Source organism: Grampus griseus, assembly GCF_964374135.1.
Source record: "Grampus griseus genome assembly, chromosome: 2".
NCBI classification, from domain to species: Eukaryota; Metazoa; Chordata; class Mammalia; order Artiodactyla; family Delphinidae; genus Grampus; species Grampus griseus.
The window spans coordinates 106,924,629-106,944,881 of record NC_139018.1 but is presented as its reverse complement, the minus strand read 5'-3'; the positions used below and the strand labels follow the sequence as shown (position 1 = coordinate 106,944,881).

Genomic DNA, 20,253 nt, shown 5'->3' with positions numbered 1-20,253 from the left:
CCCTGCCCAGTCTATTCATGCCCTCACCGTCTAGGGGCAACTACTATTTAGCGTTAAGTCTTTCTGTGGAGATATGTTTTCTTCTGGGCGAATCTGTAGGAGAGGAATTGTTGAGTCATTGGGTAGGTATATATTTAGTTTTTTTTTTTTTCCGGTACCTGGGCCTCTCACCGCTGCGGCCCCTCCCATTGCGGAGCACAGGCTCCGGACGCGCAGGCCCAGCGGCCACGGCTCACGGGCCCAGCCCCTCCGCGGCATGTGGGATCTTCCCAGACCGGGGCACGAACCCGCGTCCCCTGCATCGGCAGGTGGACTCCCAACCACTGCGCCACCAGGGAAGCCCTATATTTAGTTTTATAAGAAGCTACCAGATGTCTTTCTAAGGTGGCTGTTCAATTTTACATTTCCACAAATGGTTTGTGAGAGTTCTGGTTGCCCTGCATCCTTGCTTAACATTTGGTATTGTCAGCCTTACTAATTTTAATCCTTCTGGGTGTGTATTAGTATCTCTTTGTGTTTTTAATTGGCATTTTTCTGATGAATAATGATGTTGAGTACTTTTTTTTGTGCTTATTAGCCATTGCCATATCTTTTTTTTTTTTTTAACATCTTTATTGGGGTACAATTGCTTTACAATGGTGTGTTAGTTTCTGCTTTATGCCATATCTTTGGTGAAGTTTTGTTCACAACTTTTCCGACCATTTAAAAAATTAGGTTGTCTTTTTATTATTGAGTTGTAGGAGTTCTTAATGTATCTTGGATGATAGTCCTTTGCACGAGATATGTCTTGTGAATATTTTATCCCAGCAAACTTAATTTTTAAGTACTTTTTGTCAGCAAATACTTACTGAGCACTTACTGTGTGCCAGAATACAGCAGTAAACAAAATATACAGAAACATTCCTGCCTTTTTGGAGTCACTGCAGCTCCTCAGTACAGTCAGGGAGACCAGTAAGAAAGCTTCTTTAGTGATCCAAGAGATGATGGCTTAGACCAGGGTTTCAGCAATGGAGGGGTGTGAGAACTGTTTGGATTCTGGCTATATTTTGAGAGTAGAGTTGACTAATTGAATTTGGAGTGTAAGGGAGGGAGGAGTCAATGATGACTCCCAAGGTTTTTAGCCAAAGGACATAGAAGGATACAGTTGCCATTTATTGAAGTGAGGAGTTCTGCAGGAGGAACAGGTTTGGGTGGGTGTGGTGGAAATGTTTTATTAGGAATTCAGTTTTGAATATAAAGTTTGAGATGCCTATGAGGTGTGGAGAGGTCAAGTGGACAATTACATATATGAGTTTGGAATTCAGAGGAGAAGCCTAGAGATACAAATTTGGGGTCCATCATCATGTAGAACGCACTATTAATACTGACAGTGGGACCAGAACCTGAAGAGAAAAGTTACATAAATCACTAATTTTTAAAATAAACTTTTTATTTTGAGATAATTTTAGACTTATGTAAAAGTTGCAAAGATAGTACAGAGTTCCCGTATGCCCTGCAACCCATTGCTCCCTAATATTAATGTCTTAAATAACCATGGTGCATTTATTGAAGCTAAAATACTAACATCGGTATGTTACTGTTAACTGAAGTCCAGACTTTGTGTTTCACCAGTTTGAAACCACTAATGGTAATATATGATGGAAGTTCAGAAACTTGACTCCTTTTTCTTCTCCCTTTATAGAACTAATGGCTGAAGAGTAAATCAAAATGGCAACTATGGTTCCACCAGTGAAACTGAAATGGCTTGAACACCTCAACAGCTCCTGGATTACAGAGGACAGTGAATCTATTGCTACAAGAGAGGGGGTTGCTGTTCTATATTCTAAACTGGTCAGCAATAAGGAAGTAGTACCTTTGCCCCAACAAGTTTTGTGCCTCAAAGGACCACAGTTGCCAGACTTTGAACGTGAGTCTCTTTCAAGTGATGAACAGGACCACTATTTGGATGCCCTTCTTAGCAGTCAGCTAGCACTAGCGAAGATGGTATGTTCAGATTCCCCATTTGCTGGGGCACTTCGAAAACGATTGCTTGTACTCCAGCGTGTCTTCTATGCACTTTCTAATAAATACCATGATAAAGGCAAAGTGAAACAGCAGCAGCATTCTCCGGAGAGCAGCTCTGGTTCGGCAGATGTCCATTCTGTTAGTGAACGTCCCCGGTCAAGCACTGATGCACTTATAGAAATGGGTGTTCGAACTGGTCTAAGTTTATTATTTGCACTTCTGAGACAAAGTTGGATGATGCCTGTGTCGGGACCTGGTCTCAGTCTTTGCAATGACGTTATTCATACTGCAATTGAAGTTGTGAGCTCTTTGCCACCATTATCTTTAGCAAATGAAAGCAAGATTCCACCTATGGGCTTGGATTGCTTATCACAAGTAACAACATTTCTTAAAGGAGTAACTATTCCCAATTCTGGAGCAGACACTTTAGGTCGTAGATTAGCTTCCGAGTTGCTGCTTGGTTTAGCTGCTCAGCGAGGTTCTTTGCGGTATCTCCTTGAATGGATAGAAATGGCCTTAGGGGCTTCAGCAGTTGTAAATTCCATGGAGAAAAGCAAACTACTATCAAGCCAGGAAGGGATGATCAGCTTTGACTGCTTTATGACTATATTAATGCAGATGAGACGTTCTTTGGTACGTATGATAAATCTGAACTTTAAAATTCTTATCTAACAATTTTGGGAAATGTCAAGCCAACTTTTAATGAATTGATGGTAATAGCAAATGATTTGAGAATTCTACTGGTGATTGTTAGGTTAGTTAAATAATTTATATACTTTGAGTAAAGAAACTTTTATATGTGTTGATGTGAATATGTAATTCAAGGACAGGCTAGTTGTATAGTGTTAAGACCACTGGATCAGGAGTTAGGATTGTAGTTTAAGTCTTATGGCTTCCTGTGTGAACTTGGGAAATTCATCTAACTTCTCTGTGTTTTAGTAAACTCAAAAGTAAAATGAGGGGCCTTGGCTAGTAAGTGGGAGACCTTTTGAAAAAAATCTCTAATTTCGTCCTTCTTCATTTTTATTAAACATTTACTATGTACTAAGTATTATTCTAGGCCCTAAGGATACAGCAGAGAAAAACAGAGTTTCTTGGAGCTAACAGCCTAGTAGGGGAATCAGACAATAAATATAAATTTTAGGTAGTGTTAAGTTCTAAGAATTAAAATAAAGGAGGGAAAGGAATACAAAATGATGGGTTCAAGCAGAGATTGGGGAGGGGAAAGGTGTGGTATTTTAGTTAATGTGATCAGGGGAGTCTCTGAATTGGGACATTTGAGCAGAGACCTGAATGGAAGAGAGTAGTGAACTGATATACTAGATCTGTAATAAATGTCTTGTTCATGAAGGAACTTAATTGCTTGACTATCATAAAGGAACTAACTTTAGATACCATATTAAAGAATAAACAGTAAAATATAGTGCAGTATGATCAATTTCAAGAATTTCTGAGATTGAAATTTAATGCTTTTGTGAAAACCAAGAATAAAAGTTTGAAATAACAGATGAACCGGTTTGCAGGGCAGAAATAGAGACACAGATGTAGAGAACAAACGTATGGACACCAAGCGGGGAAAGTAGAGGGGTGGTGGTGGTGCAATGTACTGGGAGATTGGGATTGACATATGTATAAAATGGATAACTTATAAGAACCTACTGTTTAAAAAAAAAATTTAAATTAAATTTAAAAAAAGAATACAAATTTGGAATATAAAGATTGAAACACTTGTAAGTTGATTTAATTTCAATTGAGTTACATTGATCAGCGTTTTTGATATTCTTTATACCAAATATCAATTAACAAATTTATTTAGTTTAAATAATTAAAAATGCCACTTGTAAATTATGTATGTGTGTTTCACGACTCCCCCTCCCACCCAAAAATGTGGAAAGCTGTTGAATTGACAGGAATGTTTCATAAAAAACAATTATGTTGAATTTATTTTCAAACCAGGGCATTTAAATTTTCACCTGGCTTACATTTTGTACTTGTGAACTGAATGGTAAATATTGGGTCATTTTATTACAAATAATTTTATTGTAAGCAAGTACTTGGAGATTTTAGATCATGAGATCTATGAAAATTTGAATTCTTTAATGTTAAATAAAATTTAGACTAGAAAAGCATGTGGTGCTTTGTTCAGAATCTGGAATGTTGACAAGGGCCGTATGATCTTTACCTGAAGTAGGAATCTAGAGCCAGAGATCTAAGCAATGATCTAAGTAAGAAAGGTTTGAAGTAACAGCTATGAAAGGCAGTTAGGCCTCTTGTGGTTTCTTATTCAATATTGAAACTTATTCACTTGCATATCTGTTTTTCTCATTTTATTTTCCAATTCTTAATACTTTCTGGTAACATTCTCTAAATTTATACCGTTTTCAAATATGTGATGCCATTTGATGACCTAAAATAATGTATCTATTCATGGTCACATGTTAATATTTCTGTGAGGAGTTACTTAATTCTTCATTTTACAGTCTGTTTATTTTGCATTGCCTTTGTTACAAACAAAACATGTTAATTATTGTGCAGTCTACTTATATGATCGTACGCTTGCCCATGGTATGTTTCCTTTTTAATCAAAATGCTAAATACCCTGAGTCAGAAGCCTCTTCCCCACCTTACCCTCAAAGGCCTTATCCTGCAATATTGCTCCTTAGTGGGAAGAGGGTGCCCCAAGAAACTAAATTGCTTTTCTCAGTATCTGTTTAGCCCATTGTCTTTTAGCATGTTGTAAATTGGTTTGTATGCATATTTGGCTGTAAGTTTAAATTGGCTCTATAACCTTAAGAAATCTTTACAGTAAATATATTTACTACCTATATAATGTGTTTTAATATTCACTTAATTAACCTATAGTAAACCATCCCATTCATTTTTTGGATTCTACTTACTGCTTCCCAGTACCTGGAATAAGGGAGGAAGAGCTCTAACCTTCGTTGAGTGCCTACTACCTACCAGGTGCTTTTTATTTTTATTTTTTTTGCGGTACGCGGGCCTCTCACTGTTGTGGCCTCTCCCGTTGCGGAGCACAGGCTCCGGACGCGCAGGCTCAGCGGCCATGGCTTACGGGCCCAGCCGCCCTGTGGCATGTGGGATCTTCCTGGACCGGGGCACGAACCCGTGTCCCCTGCATCGGCAGGCAGACTCTCAACCACTGCGCCACCAGGGAAGCCCCTCAGGTGCTTTTTATAAGCAGTGTCTTATTCAATTTTCATGTTAATCTGTAAGGTAGATATTATTTATCCTTATCTTAAGGATGAAGAAACTGTGGCAATTATCCTAAATTTACACATCTATTTGGCAAAAGAACTGAAAGTATTATGTATACTCCTGATTAAGCACTGATGGGCCAGGCACTGTGTTAACTAATTCTTACAACCCATAGTCTGTCTGCAAAGCCCGCATTTTTTCTGACAGCTGTATGCAGCTTTTACCCTGTTTATGTTAAATTGACTTATTTTTTTTTCCCATGACGGCCTACCTTAAAGTAGATATAAAATATAATAACCTTATTTTATTGCTGGATTTCCAATTTTCTCTCCACTTGGCCTCTTTCATTTCTGGACAAAATGTCAAATACACCTAGGCAGAAGGGGCCTCCGCCTCCCTCTTTACCCTCCTAGGCTATACCCTACATTGTAGCTTTCTCTTGGGATGAGGGTACCCCGGATAGCTTTCCTCAGAATTCTGGATATATTCTGGGGAAGAACCCCGTCCTGACCTTATCTTCCCTGTCTTAAGATTCTCTGCTCAAGAACAGCTGGGACAGAATGTATCCCCAAGCTAGAAGTTAGAGGGAGAGACACATAACCATCAATTGAGTACCTGGTAGAAGGCCTAACAAAATGAGTTCAATCCTTAAATTGTATTTACATGTGTGATTCTTAACCTCCTCTACCCATGCGCATAGTAATTCTGTTTGAGTGCAAGCATACAAGATACTCATTAACTTACATTTAAATAAAGAGTAGGGAAATAATGTCACTGTACATTCCTGAATTCTAAAAAAATAAACACCAAGAAAAACACCTTTGGCCTTTGATGCCACTAGGTGTTTACTGTGTGCCAGATACTGTTAGGATGCTTTGTAGCGTCCATGCCGTTAGCCAGCTCACAGTGTAAGGAGAGAGAGATGCACAGACATTTCATATTAATGATGCTGGGCTGTAGTAGAGGTCTGCACAGGGAGGTGGTGATGAGATACAGGAGGAGGAGGGCTAGAAGGGAAGGGGCAGAAAATGAAGGATGCCTAAGCTTAGTTGAAAAGTAAGAAGAGTTTGCTTGCAGACATGAGGTGTGTGAGTGAGGGAGCTGAAGAAGTTTTCAGGTGAGAGGATTAGTATTCTCAAAGTGACTGAGGTGTGGGAGAGTAGGCTCCTGGGTTCTGGGGCTGGAATGGGATGAGCTGAGGTGGCCAACGTGGGCAGGGCCAGGTATCCCATGCTATGGGGTTTTGAGCTTGAGTCTGTAGGCAGTGGGGAGTCACTGAAGCAATTTTAAGCAGAGTAGAATCAGATAGCAAGAATGTAAGGAAATGTATTCCATCAAGTCTTAATGTTCTTGTCTGATTTTCTTAAAAAGACAGATGTGAAAAAAACGAAAAGGTATTACATTATTTTTGATGGTAGGTAAATAAGAGAAAGGTAATTCAATGAAGACCTGTGAAACCACACATTTATGTTATTTTAATTTCCCATTTATCTTTGGACCTTTGAACTTCCTGTGGTATATTAGCAGTGTATGAAGTTACACATTTCCAAAATGTAATTTCTTTAAAAATGCCTAGGTATAGGCCTCTTTTTCTATTGTGCAGTATATTTACAAAACACATTAAGAATTCTATACAGAGTGGGTTTTTAAGATATCTTTAATCCTAATTTACTGGGGCTGGATTAGTCTTACCCTTAACTATTGACTTTTTGGGGAGAACAGAAGTCAGTGACAGTCACTGCAGACAGTGTTTGAAGGATTTTTTGAAAAATTGGTTTGGTATTTTTAAAGTTAGCAAGAGTTTATTAAAGACTCCCTGTGTTTTCTCTACTTTCTCCATGTACATCATACAAAATAATAATTACTGATGCCAGTTTTGAGTTCGTACTATGTATTAAGAACTATGCTAAGCATGTTTTATGCATAATTTCAGTTATTCTTCCCAACAGCCCTAAATAATAGAGGAATTATTCCTGTCTAAGGATAAGCAAACTTACCCTTAAGTCACGTTGCCAGTAAGTGATGGAACATGGATTTAAACTCAGATCTCTCACTGAAAACCTTATGTTATTTTCAGCATTTTCCTTCATACTGTAGAAAGGCATAAAAAGGAATTATTACCGGCCTGGTGCCAGCTCCTAGAAAGGTATGGCAAGCTGCTGTTGTTTCTTATCTGCTTTTGGTTTGGTGATCAGTAGAGGTGGCCTTTAAATAACGGAGCCACAGATTACAATTGTGTTTCTCCCAGAAGTGCTACGCAGCTAATTACGGAATTTGGAGAGGCTGTGCCTCAAAGTATTTGCTGGTATAGCCACACCTTGTGTGCCTAGGAACTAGATAATTTTGAACACTCAGCTTCTCATATGACTCCAAGACCTGCAAGTGGCTCTGGAAAGCCTTACTACTTGAAGTGTGAGCCTCAGACAGCAGCATTGGCATCACCTGAGAACTTGTTAGAAATACAGAATCTCAGGCCCCCACCTATATTTACTGAATTAGAATCTGCATTTTAACAAAATTTCCAGATAACTTACGTCCACATTAAAATTCGAGAAGCACCACCTAAGCAATAAAAAAGAAAAATTGATTTGGTAGCAGTAGCTTAGCACCTGATGACCCAGCAATAAATTAAATAGCCAACATATTCATTTCGTTCATTACTTAGGAACCACGTTAATTAAAATAGTCTGAATTGATAAAATCATATAATGTTAGAGTTGGATGGGATCGTACAGAGCATCTAGGCCAACCTCTGTTCCACGGTAGAGGATAACTTTTCTGTGGTATGTTTGCCCGGTGATCATCTAGAATCTAAATATTTTTACAATATAATCGTCTTTGAAATAAAGCCACAGATGAAAATTTTACAACTAGAGGATGGATAAATCAGAGAAAGAACTTGACATTTGTGATGTAAAGATTTAAGGATATGGGAATTTGAGGGAACAGTGGAGGTCAAGTTCACTCTCTGATTTATCAGTTTTCAATGAAAGAATGATTTCTGGTCATAGCCATTGGGCCCTATTGTGGAGAGTAGGCAGTTAGTCACAGAGAGGAGCTATGATTCCTCAGCTGTGCTAGGAAAAAGATATTTTGTTGCTAATATAGTCAGGTAGCTACATGAACTGACTTGTGGGACCTTTGTTGTGCTGAAACTAAGAAGGGAGGAACAGACTTACTGCTGCTCTGGTAAGGATCATCACTTAAGCTGGCTGCATTCTACTGTATTCTTGGAGTAAGTGGACAAGACAGCCCCAGGGGAGTAGAATATTTGCTGGGACCCCATTTATTGGATATTGGCCACCCAAAGAGTGTGTAGTTGGCAAAATTCTGCCTCCTTGAGTGTTTTTAGGTCAAACCTTGTGACACTTAGAACAAATCACTAATGTAATAAGTGAGGGATTGGTACTTAATTTACTGCTTCACTCTATAACCATGTCTTTTATAACACTTACACATAAAATTGGTTTCATGACCTAATGTTAGGATTTGATTTTAATGCACATAATTATGTGAACAGTTCCTCAGATGTTTTTGTAGACTATTTAAGTGATTTTAATACATGTCTCTCTCCTTCCCTAACTGTATCCCACAATGTCTTAATTATAGGGTTCATCTGCTGATCGGAGTCAGTGGAGGGAACCACCCAGAACATCCGATGGCTTGTGCTCACTCTATGAGGCAGCTTTATGTCTTTTTGAAGAGGTACGTAATAATCATGGCTTTTATGTGAAAAATTACTTTGTCAAGGGATAAACTGGAAGATTGTGATTGACATATACATACTACTAGATATAAAATAGATAACTAATAAGGACGTACTGTATAGCACAAGGAACTCTACTCAGTACTCTGTAATAGCCTATATGGGAAAAGAATCTCAAAATGAGTGGATATATGTATATGTATAACAGATTCACTTTGCTGTACACCTGAAAGTAACACAACATTGTAAATCAAATATATTCCAATAAAAATCAATCAATAAATAAAAATTACTTTGTCTTAAAATGCTACAGCATGTATTTATCCCTTAAAAATAATCCATTCAGGGCTTCCCTGGTGGCACAGTGGTTGAGAGTCTGCCTGCCGATGCAGGGGACGTGGGTTCGTGCCCCGGTCCGGGAAGATCCCACATGCCGCGGAGCGGCTGGGTCCGTGGGCCATGGCCGCTGAGCCTGCGCGTCCGGAGCCTGTGCTCCGCAACGGGAGAGGCCGCAGCATTGAGAGGCCCGCGTACCGCAAAAAAAAAAATCCATTCAGTCTCTGGAAAGGATGCAAAAGAAAGTGGCATCCGTGATTGGTTGCCTCTAGAAAGTGGAGCCGGGGTGTCTCGCATCAGGTGTGGGAAGGAGGCATAGTTTTCAATGCATACCCTTTTATTCATTTTGGACTTTGTATCATGTGCATTATTTTTTTTAAACATCATTATTGGAGTATAATTGCTTTACATTGTTGTGTTAGTTTCTGCTGTAAAACAAAGTGAATCAGCTATACGTGTACATATATCCCCATATCCCCTCCCTTTTGCGTCTCCCTTCTACCCCACCCTCCCTATCCCACCCCTCTAGGTGGTCACAAAGCACCGAGCTGATCTCCGTGTGCTATGTGGCTGCTTCCCACTAGCTATCTATTTTACATTTGGTAGTGTGTATATGTCCACGCCACTCTCTGACTTCGTCCCCGCTTACCCTTCCCCCTCCCATATGTGCATTTTTTAATTTAAAAATGTATTATTAAAACAGATACAGAAAGACATACAAATGTGTGCCTTAATGAATTATTTTAAAACAAATGTCCTTTTAATCTGTGCCCAGGAAAGAAATAAAACTTTACTAGCAACCCGAGAAACCCTTTCATGTCCTGGTCATTATCCCTTTCCTCCTTCCGTAAGTAGCCACTATCCTGACTTCAAGTGTAGTCACTTTGTTGCATTTCTTTATAGTTGTGTGCATCCCTAGACACTATAGTTCAGTCTTCCCTATTAAAACAATCTATATATCTATATATATCTTTTTAGTATATATCTTTTTTTAATTAAAAGTTTTTTTTTTTTTGGCTGCGTTGGGTCTTCGTTGTGGCGCACAGGCTTTCTCTAGTTGCGGCGAGCGGGGGCTACTCTTCGTTGTGGTGCACGGGCTCTCATTGTGGTGGCTTCTCTTGTTGTGGAGCACAGGCTCTAGGCACACGGGCTTCAGTAGTTGTGGCACATGGGCTCAGTAGTTGTGGCTTGCGGGCTCTAGAGCGCAGGCTCAGTAGTTGCGGATCACGGGCTTAGTTGCTCTGCGGTATGTGGGATCTGCCCGGACCAGGCCTTGAACCCACGTCCCCTGCATTGACTGGCAGATTCTTAACCACTGCGCCACCAGGGAAGTCCTATATATATCTTTTAAATCTCTTAATCTATAGGTTCCCCCTCCATTGTTTTTATTTTCCTTTAGTGTATTTGTTCAGGAACTTGGACTTTTAAGGCTGTATAATTTCCTACCATCTGGAGTTTGCTGATTGATTACTCATAATGCAGTTCCTATGTATTTCCTGCATACTGACAGGTGAATCTAGAAACTTGATCAGTTTCAGGTTTGATCCCTTTGGCAAAGCTAAACATGGTGTTGTGATCTTCCATCTGGTTGTCTGTCTTTTTGTAGTATTAGCAGCCCTTGATTCTTAATGATCAGATCTATTAATTCATTGGTGCTTGGTTGCAAAATGGTGATATTCTAATTATATCATTCCTCTTTCATTTATTAATTGGAATGTTTTCATAAAGAGATGATTCCCTTATTGACAGTTTGGTTACCCTGCCACAGTTCAGACAGGAAAAGCAGAATAAGTGCTTGATTCTCTCCACTTGATTTTTAAAAAAATTTTTACACCGATTTTTATTTACTAGTTTCCAGTTTAATGGACTGATCTCCTGTCATGCTCCAAACTTGACCAATTGGTTTCACTTGAAAAGTATTGTTATGAACTTGTAGATTTAAACCGATTCAAATTTTACTTTGTTGAATTATTATCTGTAGTGAAGCTCATATTGTTTTATCTTTGGCCAACAGTCTTTCAGGGTAGTAGTCTCTTTCAGTGTGGTTCCCAAGCTCTTTTGACATAGGCCTAATAATCTTTGATTGCTTCCTTGCTATTTGACCCATCAAATTGTTTCTGGACTCATACATTTCTTGATCTGGATCTGCAACCAGCTAGCTCTTTCTCCATAAACACTGTTTTTTTTAAAGTGGAAAATATTATTTCAGGACCACAATCAGGGTGCTCATCACTACTAAGTAGGTATTATTTTTCTGGGGTCTTACAGTAGCCAGAGCTAGGAAATGTGTGTGTGTTCACACATGCATGCGTATTTAAAGCTAATATACCTCATGAGTTGATACCGATACTTTAAAAATCAGGGCTATAGAATTTCTGCTTTTCTATATTACATTTATATATCCTTTCTTCCAACTAAGAATGCTGATTCTGAAGGATACAGGGATATAGAATTAGAATATCCTGTAATTATTTATTTTAATCACACAGTACACACACACACACACACACACACACACACACACACACACACAGCAATCCTAAAATAAGACAAACACTACGACTGTATGATTACTAAAAATATTAACTTTTTACATATGCTTTCCCCATTTTTTGTAGTTGTATTATATCTGCATACTCAGAACATATTTACTTTTAACCCTTTTAAGCCTTTTAACCCTCGTTAAGTATGAGTTGTACAAGTAACTACATATTTCATGCTCACTGCCAGTTTCTGTCAGTGGCTCTCTATTCTTTTTGTTTGTCTGAAGCTTATTCTCTAGTAGAATCTTCAATAAATACTCACGAAAAAGATTCTCTTAGTTCTTACATTTTAATTGCTGTGCACTTTATACTTGAAAGTCAGTTTTGAGAAGATAAAATCTTTGGCTCACATTTTCTTTACTTCTTAAGTATATTCATTCATTTTCTTCTGGCAGTAATTTTACTAGAATACATCTTGATGTTATGTATTCTGGGTCGATGTTCTCAGAGATGTGAGGATTTTAATATGTAGTTTCAAATCTTTTTTATTTCAGGGAAGTTTCCCTAAATTATTGTTTTTAGTATCATTTTTACTCTTTTTATTTGGTTCTCATCTAGGACCACTATTGTTTTAATGTTGGATTATTTTTTTAACATCTTTATGGAGTATAATTGCTTTACAATGGTGTTACTTTCTGCTTTATAACAAAGTGAATCAGCTATACGTATACACATATCCCCATATCTCCTCCCTCTTTCATCTCCCTCCCACCTTCCCTATCCCACCTCTCTAGGTGGTCACAAAGCACTGAGCTGATCTCCCTGTGCTATGCAGCTGCTTCCCATTAGCTATCTATTTTACATTTGCTAGTATATATAAGTCCATGCTACTCTCTCACTTCGTCCCAGCTTACCCTTCCCCCTCCCTGTGTCCTCAAGTCCATTCTCTACGTCTGCGTCTTTATTCCTGTCCTACCCCTCTGTTCTTCAGAACCATTTTTTATTTTTAGATTCCATATATGTAATCATATGGGATTTATTTTTCTCTTTCTGACTTACTTCACTCTGTATGACAGACTCTAGGTCCATCCACCCCACTACAGATAACTCAATTTCATTTCTTTTTATGGCTGAGTAATATTCCATTGTATATATGTGCCACATCTTCTTTATTCATTCATCTGTCAGTGGACACTTAGGTTGCTTCCATGTCCCGGCTATTGTGAAGAGTGCTGCAATGAACATTTTGGTACATGACTCTTTTTGAATTATGGTTTTCTCATGGTATATGCCCAGTAGTGGGATTGCTGGGTCGTATGGTAGTTCTGTTTTTAGTTTTTTTTTTTTTGGCTGTACACGGGCCTCTCACTGTTGTGGCCTCTCCCGTTGTGGAGCACAGACTCCGGACGCACAGGCTCAGCGGCCATGGCTCACGGGTCCAGCTGCTCCGCGGCATGTGGAATCTTGCCAGACCGGGGCACGAACCCATGTCCCCTGCATCGGCAGGCGGACTCTCAACCACTGCGCCACCAGGGAAGCCCTATTTTTAGTTTTTTAAGGAACCTCCATACTGTTCTCCATAGTGGCTGTATCAATTTACATTCCCACCAACAGTGCAAGAGGGTTCCCTTTTCTCCACACCCTCTCCAGCATTTATTGTTTGTAGACTTTTTCATGATGGCCATTCTGAGTGGTGCGAGGTGATACCTCACTGTAGTTTTGATTTGCATTTCTCTAATGATTAGTGATGTTGAGCATCCTTTCACGTGTTTGTTGGCAATCTGTATATCTTTGTCGGAGAAATGTCTATTTAGGTCTTCTGCCCATTTTTGGATTGGGTTGTTTGTTTTTTTGATATTGAGCTGCATGAGCTGCTTATAAATTTTGGAGATTAATCCTTTGTCAGTTGCTTCATTTGCAAATATTTTCTCCCATTCTGAGGGTTGTCTTTTCATCTTGTTTATGGTTTCCTTTGCTGTGCAAAAGCTATTAAGTTTCATTACGTCCCATTTTTTTAGTTTTGTTTTTATTTCCATTTCTCTAGGAGGTGGGTCAAAAAAGATCTTGCTGTGATATATGTCATAGAGTGTTTGCCTATGTTTTCCTCTAAGAGTTTTGTAGTGTCTGACCTTACATTTAGGTCTTTAATCCATTTTGAGTTTATTTTTATTTTCTAATTTCATTCTTTTACATGTAGCTGTCCAGTTTTCCCAGCACCACTTACTGAAGAGGCTGTCTTTTCTCCATTGTATATTCTTGCCTTCCTTATCAAAGATAAGGTGCCCATATGTGCATGGATTTATCTCTGGGCTTTCTATCCTGTTCCATTGATCTATCTTTCTGTTTTTGTGCCAGTACCATACTGTCTTGATTACTGTAGCTTTGTAGTATAGTCTGAAGTCCGGGAGCCTGATTCCTCCAGCTCCGTTTTTTTTTCTCAAGATTGCTTTGGCTATTTGGGGTCTTTTGTGTTTCCATACAAATTGTGAAATTTTTTGTTGTAGTTCTGTGAAAAATGTCATTGGTAGCTTAATAGGCATTGCATTGAATCTGTAGATTGCTTTGGGTAGTATAGTCATTTTCACAATGTTGATTCTTCCAATCCAAGAACATGGTATATCTCTCCATCTGTTTGTATCATCTTTAATTTCTTTCATCAGTGTCTTATAGGTCTTCTGTCTGCATACAGGTTTTTTGTCTCCTTAGGTAGGTTTATTCCTAGGTATTTTATTCTTTTTGTTGCAGTGGTAAATGGGAGTGTTTCCTTAATTTCACTTTCAGAGTTTTCATCATTAGTGTATAGGAATGCAAGAGATTTCTCTGCATTACTTTTGTATCCTGCTACTTTACCAAATTCATTGATTACCTCTAATATTTTTCAGGTAGCATCTTTAGGATTCTCTATGTATAGTTTCATGTCATCTGCAAACAGTGACAGCTTTACTTCTTCTTTTCCGATTTGGATTCCTTCTATTTCCTTTTCTTCTCTGATTGCTGTGGCTAAAACTTCCAAAACTATGTTGAATAAGAGTGGTGAGAGTGGGCAACCTTGTCTTGTTCCTGATCTTAGTGGAAATGCTTTCAGTTTTTCACCATTGAGGATGATGTTGGCTGTGGGTTTGTCATATATGGCCTTTATTATGTTGAGGAAAGTTCCCTCTATGCCTACTTTCTGCAGGGTTTTTATCATAAATGGCTGTTATATTTTGTCAAAAGCTTTCTCTGGCTCTATTGAGATGATCATATGGTTTTTCTCCTTCAATTTGTTAATATGGTTTATCACGTTGATTGATTTGCGTATATTGAAGAATCCTTGCATTCCTGGAATAAACCCCACTTGATCATGGTGTATGATCCTTTTAATGTGCTGTTGGATTCTGTTTGGTAGTATTTTGTTGAGGATTTTTGCATCTATGTTCATCAGTGATATTGGCCTGTAGTTTTCTTTCTTTGTGACATCTTTGTCTGATTTTGGTATCAGGGTGATGGTGGCCTCATAGAATGAGTTTGGGAGTGTTCCTCCCTCTGCTGTATTTTGGAAGAGTTTGGGAAGGATAAGTATTAGCTCTTCTCTAAATGTTTGATAGCATTCACCTGTGAAGCCATCTGGTCCTCGGCTTTTATTTGTTGGAAGATTTTTAATCACAGTCTCAATTTCAGTGCTTGTGATTTGTGTCTATATTTTCTGTTTCTTCCTGGTTCACTCTCGGATGTATGTTGGATTTTTAACAATTAACTTAGTAATTGTCACTTTTTTTTGAATACTTCTTTTTTTTTGAATACTTTTTATATAATTTTCATTTCTTTTTTATTTCTGAACAGCTTTTTCCCTTTTGTTGCTCATAAGGTATTATCTTCTGTATTTATTTACTCTTGGATTTCTTATAGTTTACCCCTCATTTCTGAAATGATTTTTTCTCTTATTTCTAATTCTTTTTTTGAGTCTGTCACCTCATTTTTGAATGCTTCTCTTTCAGTTTTGTGTTTTTCTTTCAAGTCGTGTTTCATTTTCTTAATCCCTTTACCTTGCTTTGAAATAGGTTACAGTTTGATCTGTTTTGTGGGCATTTCTCATCTGTCATTTTTTTATTGTACGGATGTTATTCTGCCTCTTTTCCTTTTTTTCCCCTTATAACAACTTCATATGGAATTTGACCTTCATACTTTTCTGTTGCTTATTTTTATGAAAAATTTGTTTTCCTGAATTTTTAGAACGGGATGGCATTCAGGATGGCTTTTCTAAATCCATAGACTCCCTTTCTCTATTGTTTTTGTGTAACGTTAGACAAAACATGGTGGTTTCAAGCGTATTCCCCTCCCCACCTTTTATCTTAACTTTTTCTCTTTCCTTTCTGTTGTCCTCATTCTGCTCAACTTTTATTCCACTCCCAGTAGTTTCTGCTCAGTATGAGGGGCTCTGTCCTGGAAGGGAGTACTGGCTTTTCAGTTTCAAGAATTCACAAGAGCTAGACTGCTCTAGCTTTTTTCAAACTTCTCATCATGGGACCTTTGTACTTACGTGCTATCAGAGAGGGCAAACTCTTCCCAGTTGCAGCTGCTTTTCTTAGATTGGCTCACTGTTCTTTCTGGTGAGTACCTGATTGGTTGTTTTGGGGTTTTCTTATTCTGAGGTCTGTCAGACACTCTTTGGCTTCCTCCTGCACAGCTATTATTCCCATGCAGATTCTGTATTTGGTAGTGGTTTGTCTGCACCTGCTTATATTTTGGAGTTACCGGAGCTATGTCTGTCTAGTTTTGTTGTGAATATTAAGTACAAATTTGGAGTTTAGCCTTCTATTTGTTTTGTGTAATGATTCCATGTTTAGAAAACTACATTGCTGCTGCTATTGTCATCTTTTCCAGAATTCTACGTGCCCCCCCCCCAGTTGTTTTTTTTGTTTGTTTGGTTTTTTTGGCCGCATTGGGTCTCTGTTGCTGCGCATGGGTTTTCTTTAGTTGTGGCAAGCATGGGCTACTCTTCGTTGTGGTGCGCGTGCTTCTCATTATGATGGCTTCTCTTGTTGCGGAGCACAGGCTATAGGTGCGCGGCCTTCAGTAGTTGTGGCATGCGGGCTCTAGAGCACAGGCTCAGTAGTTGTGGCATGTGGGCTTAGTTGCTCCGCAGCATGTGGGATCTTCCTGGACCAGGGCTTGAACCCGTGTCTCCTGCATTGGCAGGCGGATTCTTAACCACTGCGCCATCAGGGAAGCCCCTCCTCCAGTTGTTTTTAAAAAAACACATTTCTAAGTCTTGTGAACAGATTTTTTTTTACCCCCTCTCCTCCCCCACCTTTGCTTCCCCCTCTCCTCTCCTCCCCTCTTCTCCCCTTCCCTTCCCTTCCCCTTCCCTTCTCCTCTCTTCTCTCTTTTTCGTGGGGGTCAGGGAAGGAGGGCTATTATTTTTTTAAGTCTTATTATAGAGCAGTAGTCCCTTCTTAAATATGGGGAATATATTCCAAGACCCCCAGTAGATGCCTGAAACCATGAATAGTACCAAACCCTATATAAACCGTGTTATTTCTATACATACATACCTATGATAAAGCTTAATTTATAAATTATGTACAGTAGGAGAATATCCAGATTGCCAGCATCACAACTCTTGCACTTAGGGGCCGTTTTTAAGTAACATAAGGGTTACTTGAACACAAGCACTGAGATACTGTGGCAGATGAGCTGATAACCAGATGACTACTAAGTGACTGCTGGTGGCTAGCTTATATAGTGTGGCTATGCTGGACAAAGGGATGATACTCAGAACAGTATGCAGTTTAAAACTTATGAATTGTTTATTTCTGGAATTTTCCATTTAATATTTTCAGATGATGATTCACTGCCAGTAACTGAAACCACAGAAAGTGAAACCACGAATAAAGGGGGACTACTGTAATAGATCTTTAGATAAAAAATTCTAACCTACTTGGGCCCATCATCCTCCTTTTGTCAGCAGCAGAATTTCAGATCTCTTATTAGGGACTGGCAGCCTTTACTTATGCATATTTTGTATGTCCTCAAAACTCTCATCATGTTCACTGAAAATTATTCGTCTGACACATATATTCTATGGTTTTGGGTACTATTTAAAGATTCTAACTGAAATTACTCTATCCCTTCCCATTTCATGGTCTGGCAATATAATATATTGACTTTTGAAGATTCTTCTTTTATTGTTTTACTTGATTCAGAGAAAAACAAAAACAAAACCAACCCCTAAAAGGCAGACAACAAATTGACAACAGCTGTAGTCAGAGATAATATCTTTATTGTATGGGATTCATACAAAGTCAGTAAAAAATCCATTAAACCCTAATAAATAAATGAGCAGAAGTTAGTTACAAGCAAATAGATGGAAAAACTTCAGTTCTGTTGAATATAAGGAAGTGTGAAGTTAAAAGAATACATCCTCTTTTTTCCCACTTTACTTTTCAAAAAAAATTTAGAGCATAATACTTATTGGTATGGGTGCAGTGAGACTGGTACTCTCACATAGCCCTATTCATTGGTTAGGGCAACTGTGATGACCACCCTGGGTCCTGTGCTTTTGGCAGGGTTTTGAGGAGAGGGGAGGAGGAGAGGAGAAGCCTGGATTTTTATAAAGCATTATGAATGGCAGTAGACTTTACCATCATATTCAACACAAATGGTAAATAAGCCATGATTTTTTATATATCTATATCTATATACATATACAGATACGTATAGATGTGTGTGAGTGTTGAATTGCTTTGGACCTTTATCGTTTTTAAGACCGCCCTCATTTTATACATTGCTGGTGATGAAATAATATTGTAACACCAGTTTTGAAAGCAATTTGGTATAGTATGTTTCAGGAATCAGAAGATTGTTGTCACTTTTTGCATATAGTAGTCCCATGTCCGAGGTTCTCTACCAAGTGAAGTAATTAAAAATCTAGCAACAGGAGGAGGAGGAGGAGGAGGAGGAGGCCGCCTAGGTGGCAGGGAGTGAGCCAGTGCCCAGGGCGAATCAATGGAACCCCCCCGACGAAGCCAGCCGGGAACACACTTCATTGCAGCCAAATAGCATTGATTATTTTCCTTCAAAAAAAAACAAAACAAAACAATGAAGTAGCCACAACTGTATTCTTAAAAATGGCTCATATAACAAATAAGTAGAAAGAATCTCAGTGTCCTCTTAAAGGAAAATGCTTAAGCAAATTGTGATTTTTACATTAGATGGAATATTATTGGTTCAATTACGAAGATTAAGTAGACATAGAGAAAATTCTTCATGGCCCTTCTGTATCGTCACTTATGTATCCACTGTGATAACTATGTTAAAGAGCGTGTATATGCAAAACTCTGGAAGGACAAATATAAAAAAAGATAGCATCTATTGTATTAAGGCGATGGGATTATCAAAGGTAGGTTTTTTCCTACTTTGTTCTTCTATAATGCTATTATATGCGTTAATAAAATATTTAGTTAATAAAGGCTTGATTGTGTGTCTCCCCCTCCCCATTTTTGCCACCTTTGTTGGTATCTTTTAGTGATTTATTCTGCAGGAGTAAATAGTCTAGCCATCTGTGTTTAAGATTGGATGTGTTGCTCTTAGTTTATTTGAGCAGTTGAGATAGTTTTCAAAGAAGGAAAGTCAACAATAATTTCAGAGAATATTTATAAAAATATCTGTACTAAGAATGTCTTGACTATTTATTGCCTGTTTCTTATTTTAATAGGTTTGCAGAATGGCTTCTGATTACTCAAGAACATGTGCTAGCCCAGATAGCATTCAGACTGGTGATGCTCCTATTGTTTCAGAAACCTGTGAGGTTTATGTTTGGGGGAGCAATAGCAGCCATCAGTTGGTAGAAGGCACACAGGAGAAAATATTACAACCCAAACTGGCTCCTAGTTTCTCTGATGCGCAGACTGTGAGTTCTCTGCATACCTTACAAATTGGTACATGACAGGGTTTGCTTTAAATAATGTTAAGAGTGGTTTTTTTTTGTTTTTTGTTTTAATGAGTGAATGTTCTTGCTTGTTTCTTACCTATATTGTTTCTATACTATACTGCATCAGTTTTTTCATTTTCATAGAAAAAAATATTTTAAGTCCCTCATTTCCCTAATAGTGTTTCCAAGTTTTAAAAAGTTAAATTTGCATCTGGAGTTTTAAAAAGAATTATGAGTGGCAGCAGACTTACCCTTATATTCAACACAAATGGTAAATAAGACTAAGTAAAAATTAAAATTTTCCCTTTGCCATATTGGCATTTCATTTTCTTATTATGATCACTTTTTTTACATTTGTAGCTAACTTTTAGGCAAAATGGAACTTTCTGTTTTATTATTTTCATTAAAACATATGTTTTTCTCAAATGAATTTAGAATATATATTACATGGCTCTTGTTATAATGGACCCTAAGGAATTACAGGAAAATTTTCCTTCCTGCCCTTCACCAATTATATAAGAGTAGGCTAAACATTTTTCTTTGTTATTTCATTGAACCATGACTGTTAGATAACCTGAAAAGATAAAATATACATT

At 38.2% G+C, this 20,253-nt stretch overlaps 1 protein-coding gene across 1 annotated transcript in view; it reads left to right on the top strand.

Annotated features, from left to right (window-relative positions):
- The window catches only part of HERC1 (HECT and RLD domain containing E3 ubiquitin protein ligase family member 1), a 215,112-nt gene that overhangs the window by 40,306 nt on the left and 154,553 nt on the right, over window positions 1-20,253 (top strand). The window contains exons 2-4 of the mRNA XM_082681255.1: window positions 1,682-2,637; window positions 8,830-8,925; window positions 19,442-19,636. Coding sequence (XP_082537381.1) covers window positions 1,708-2,637; window positions 8,830-8,925; window positions 19,442-19,636 — 1,221 coding nt within the window. The 5' untranslated portion in view covers window positions 1,682-1,707. The remainder of the gene's footprint in view (window positions 1-1,681; window positions 2,638-8,829; window positions 8,926-19,441; window positions 19,637-20,253) is intronic.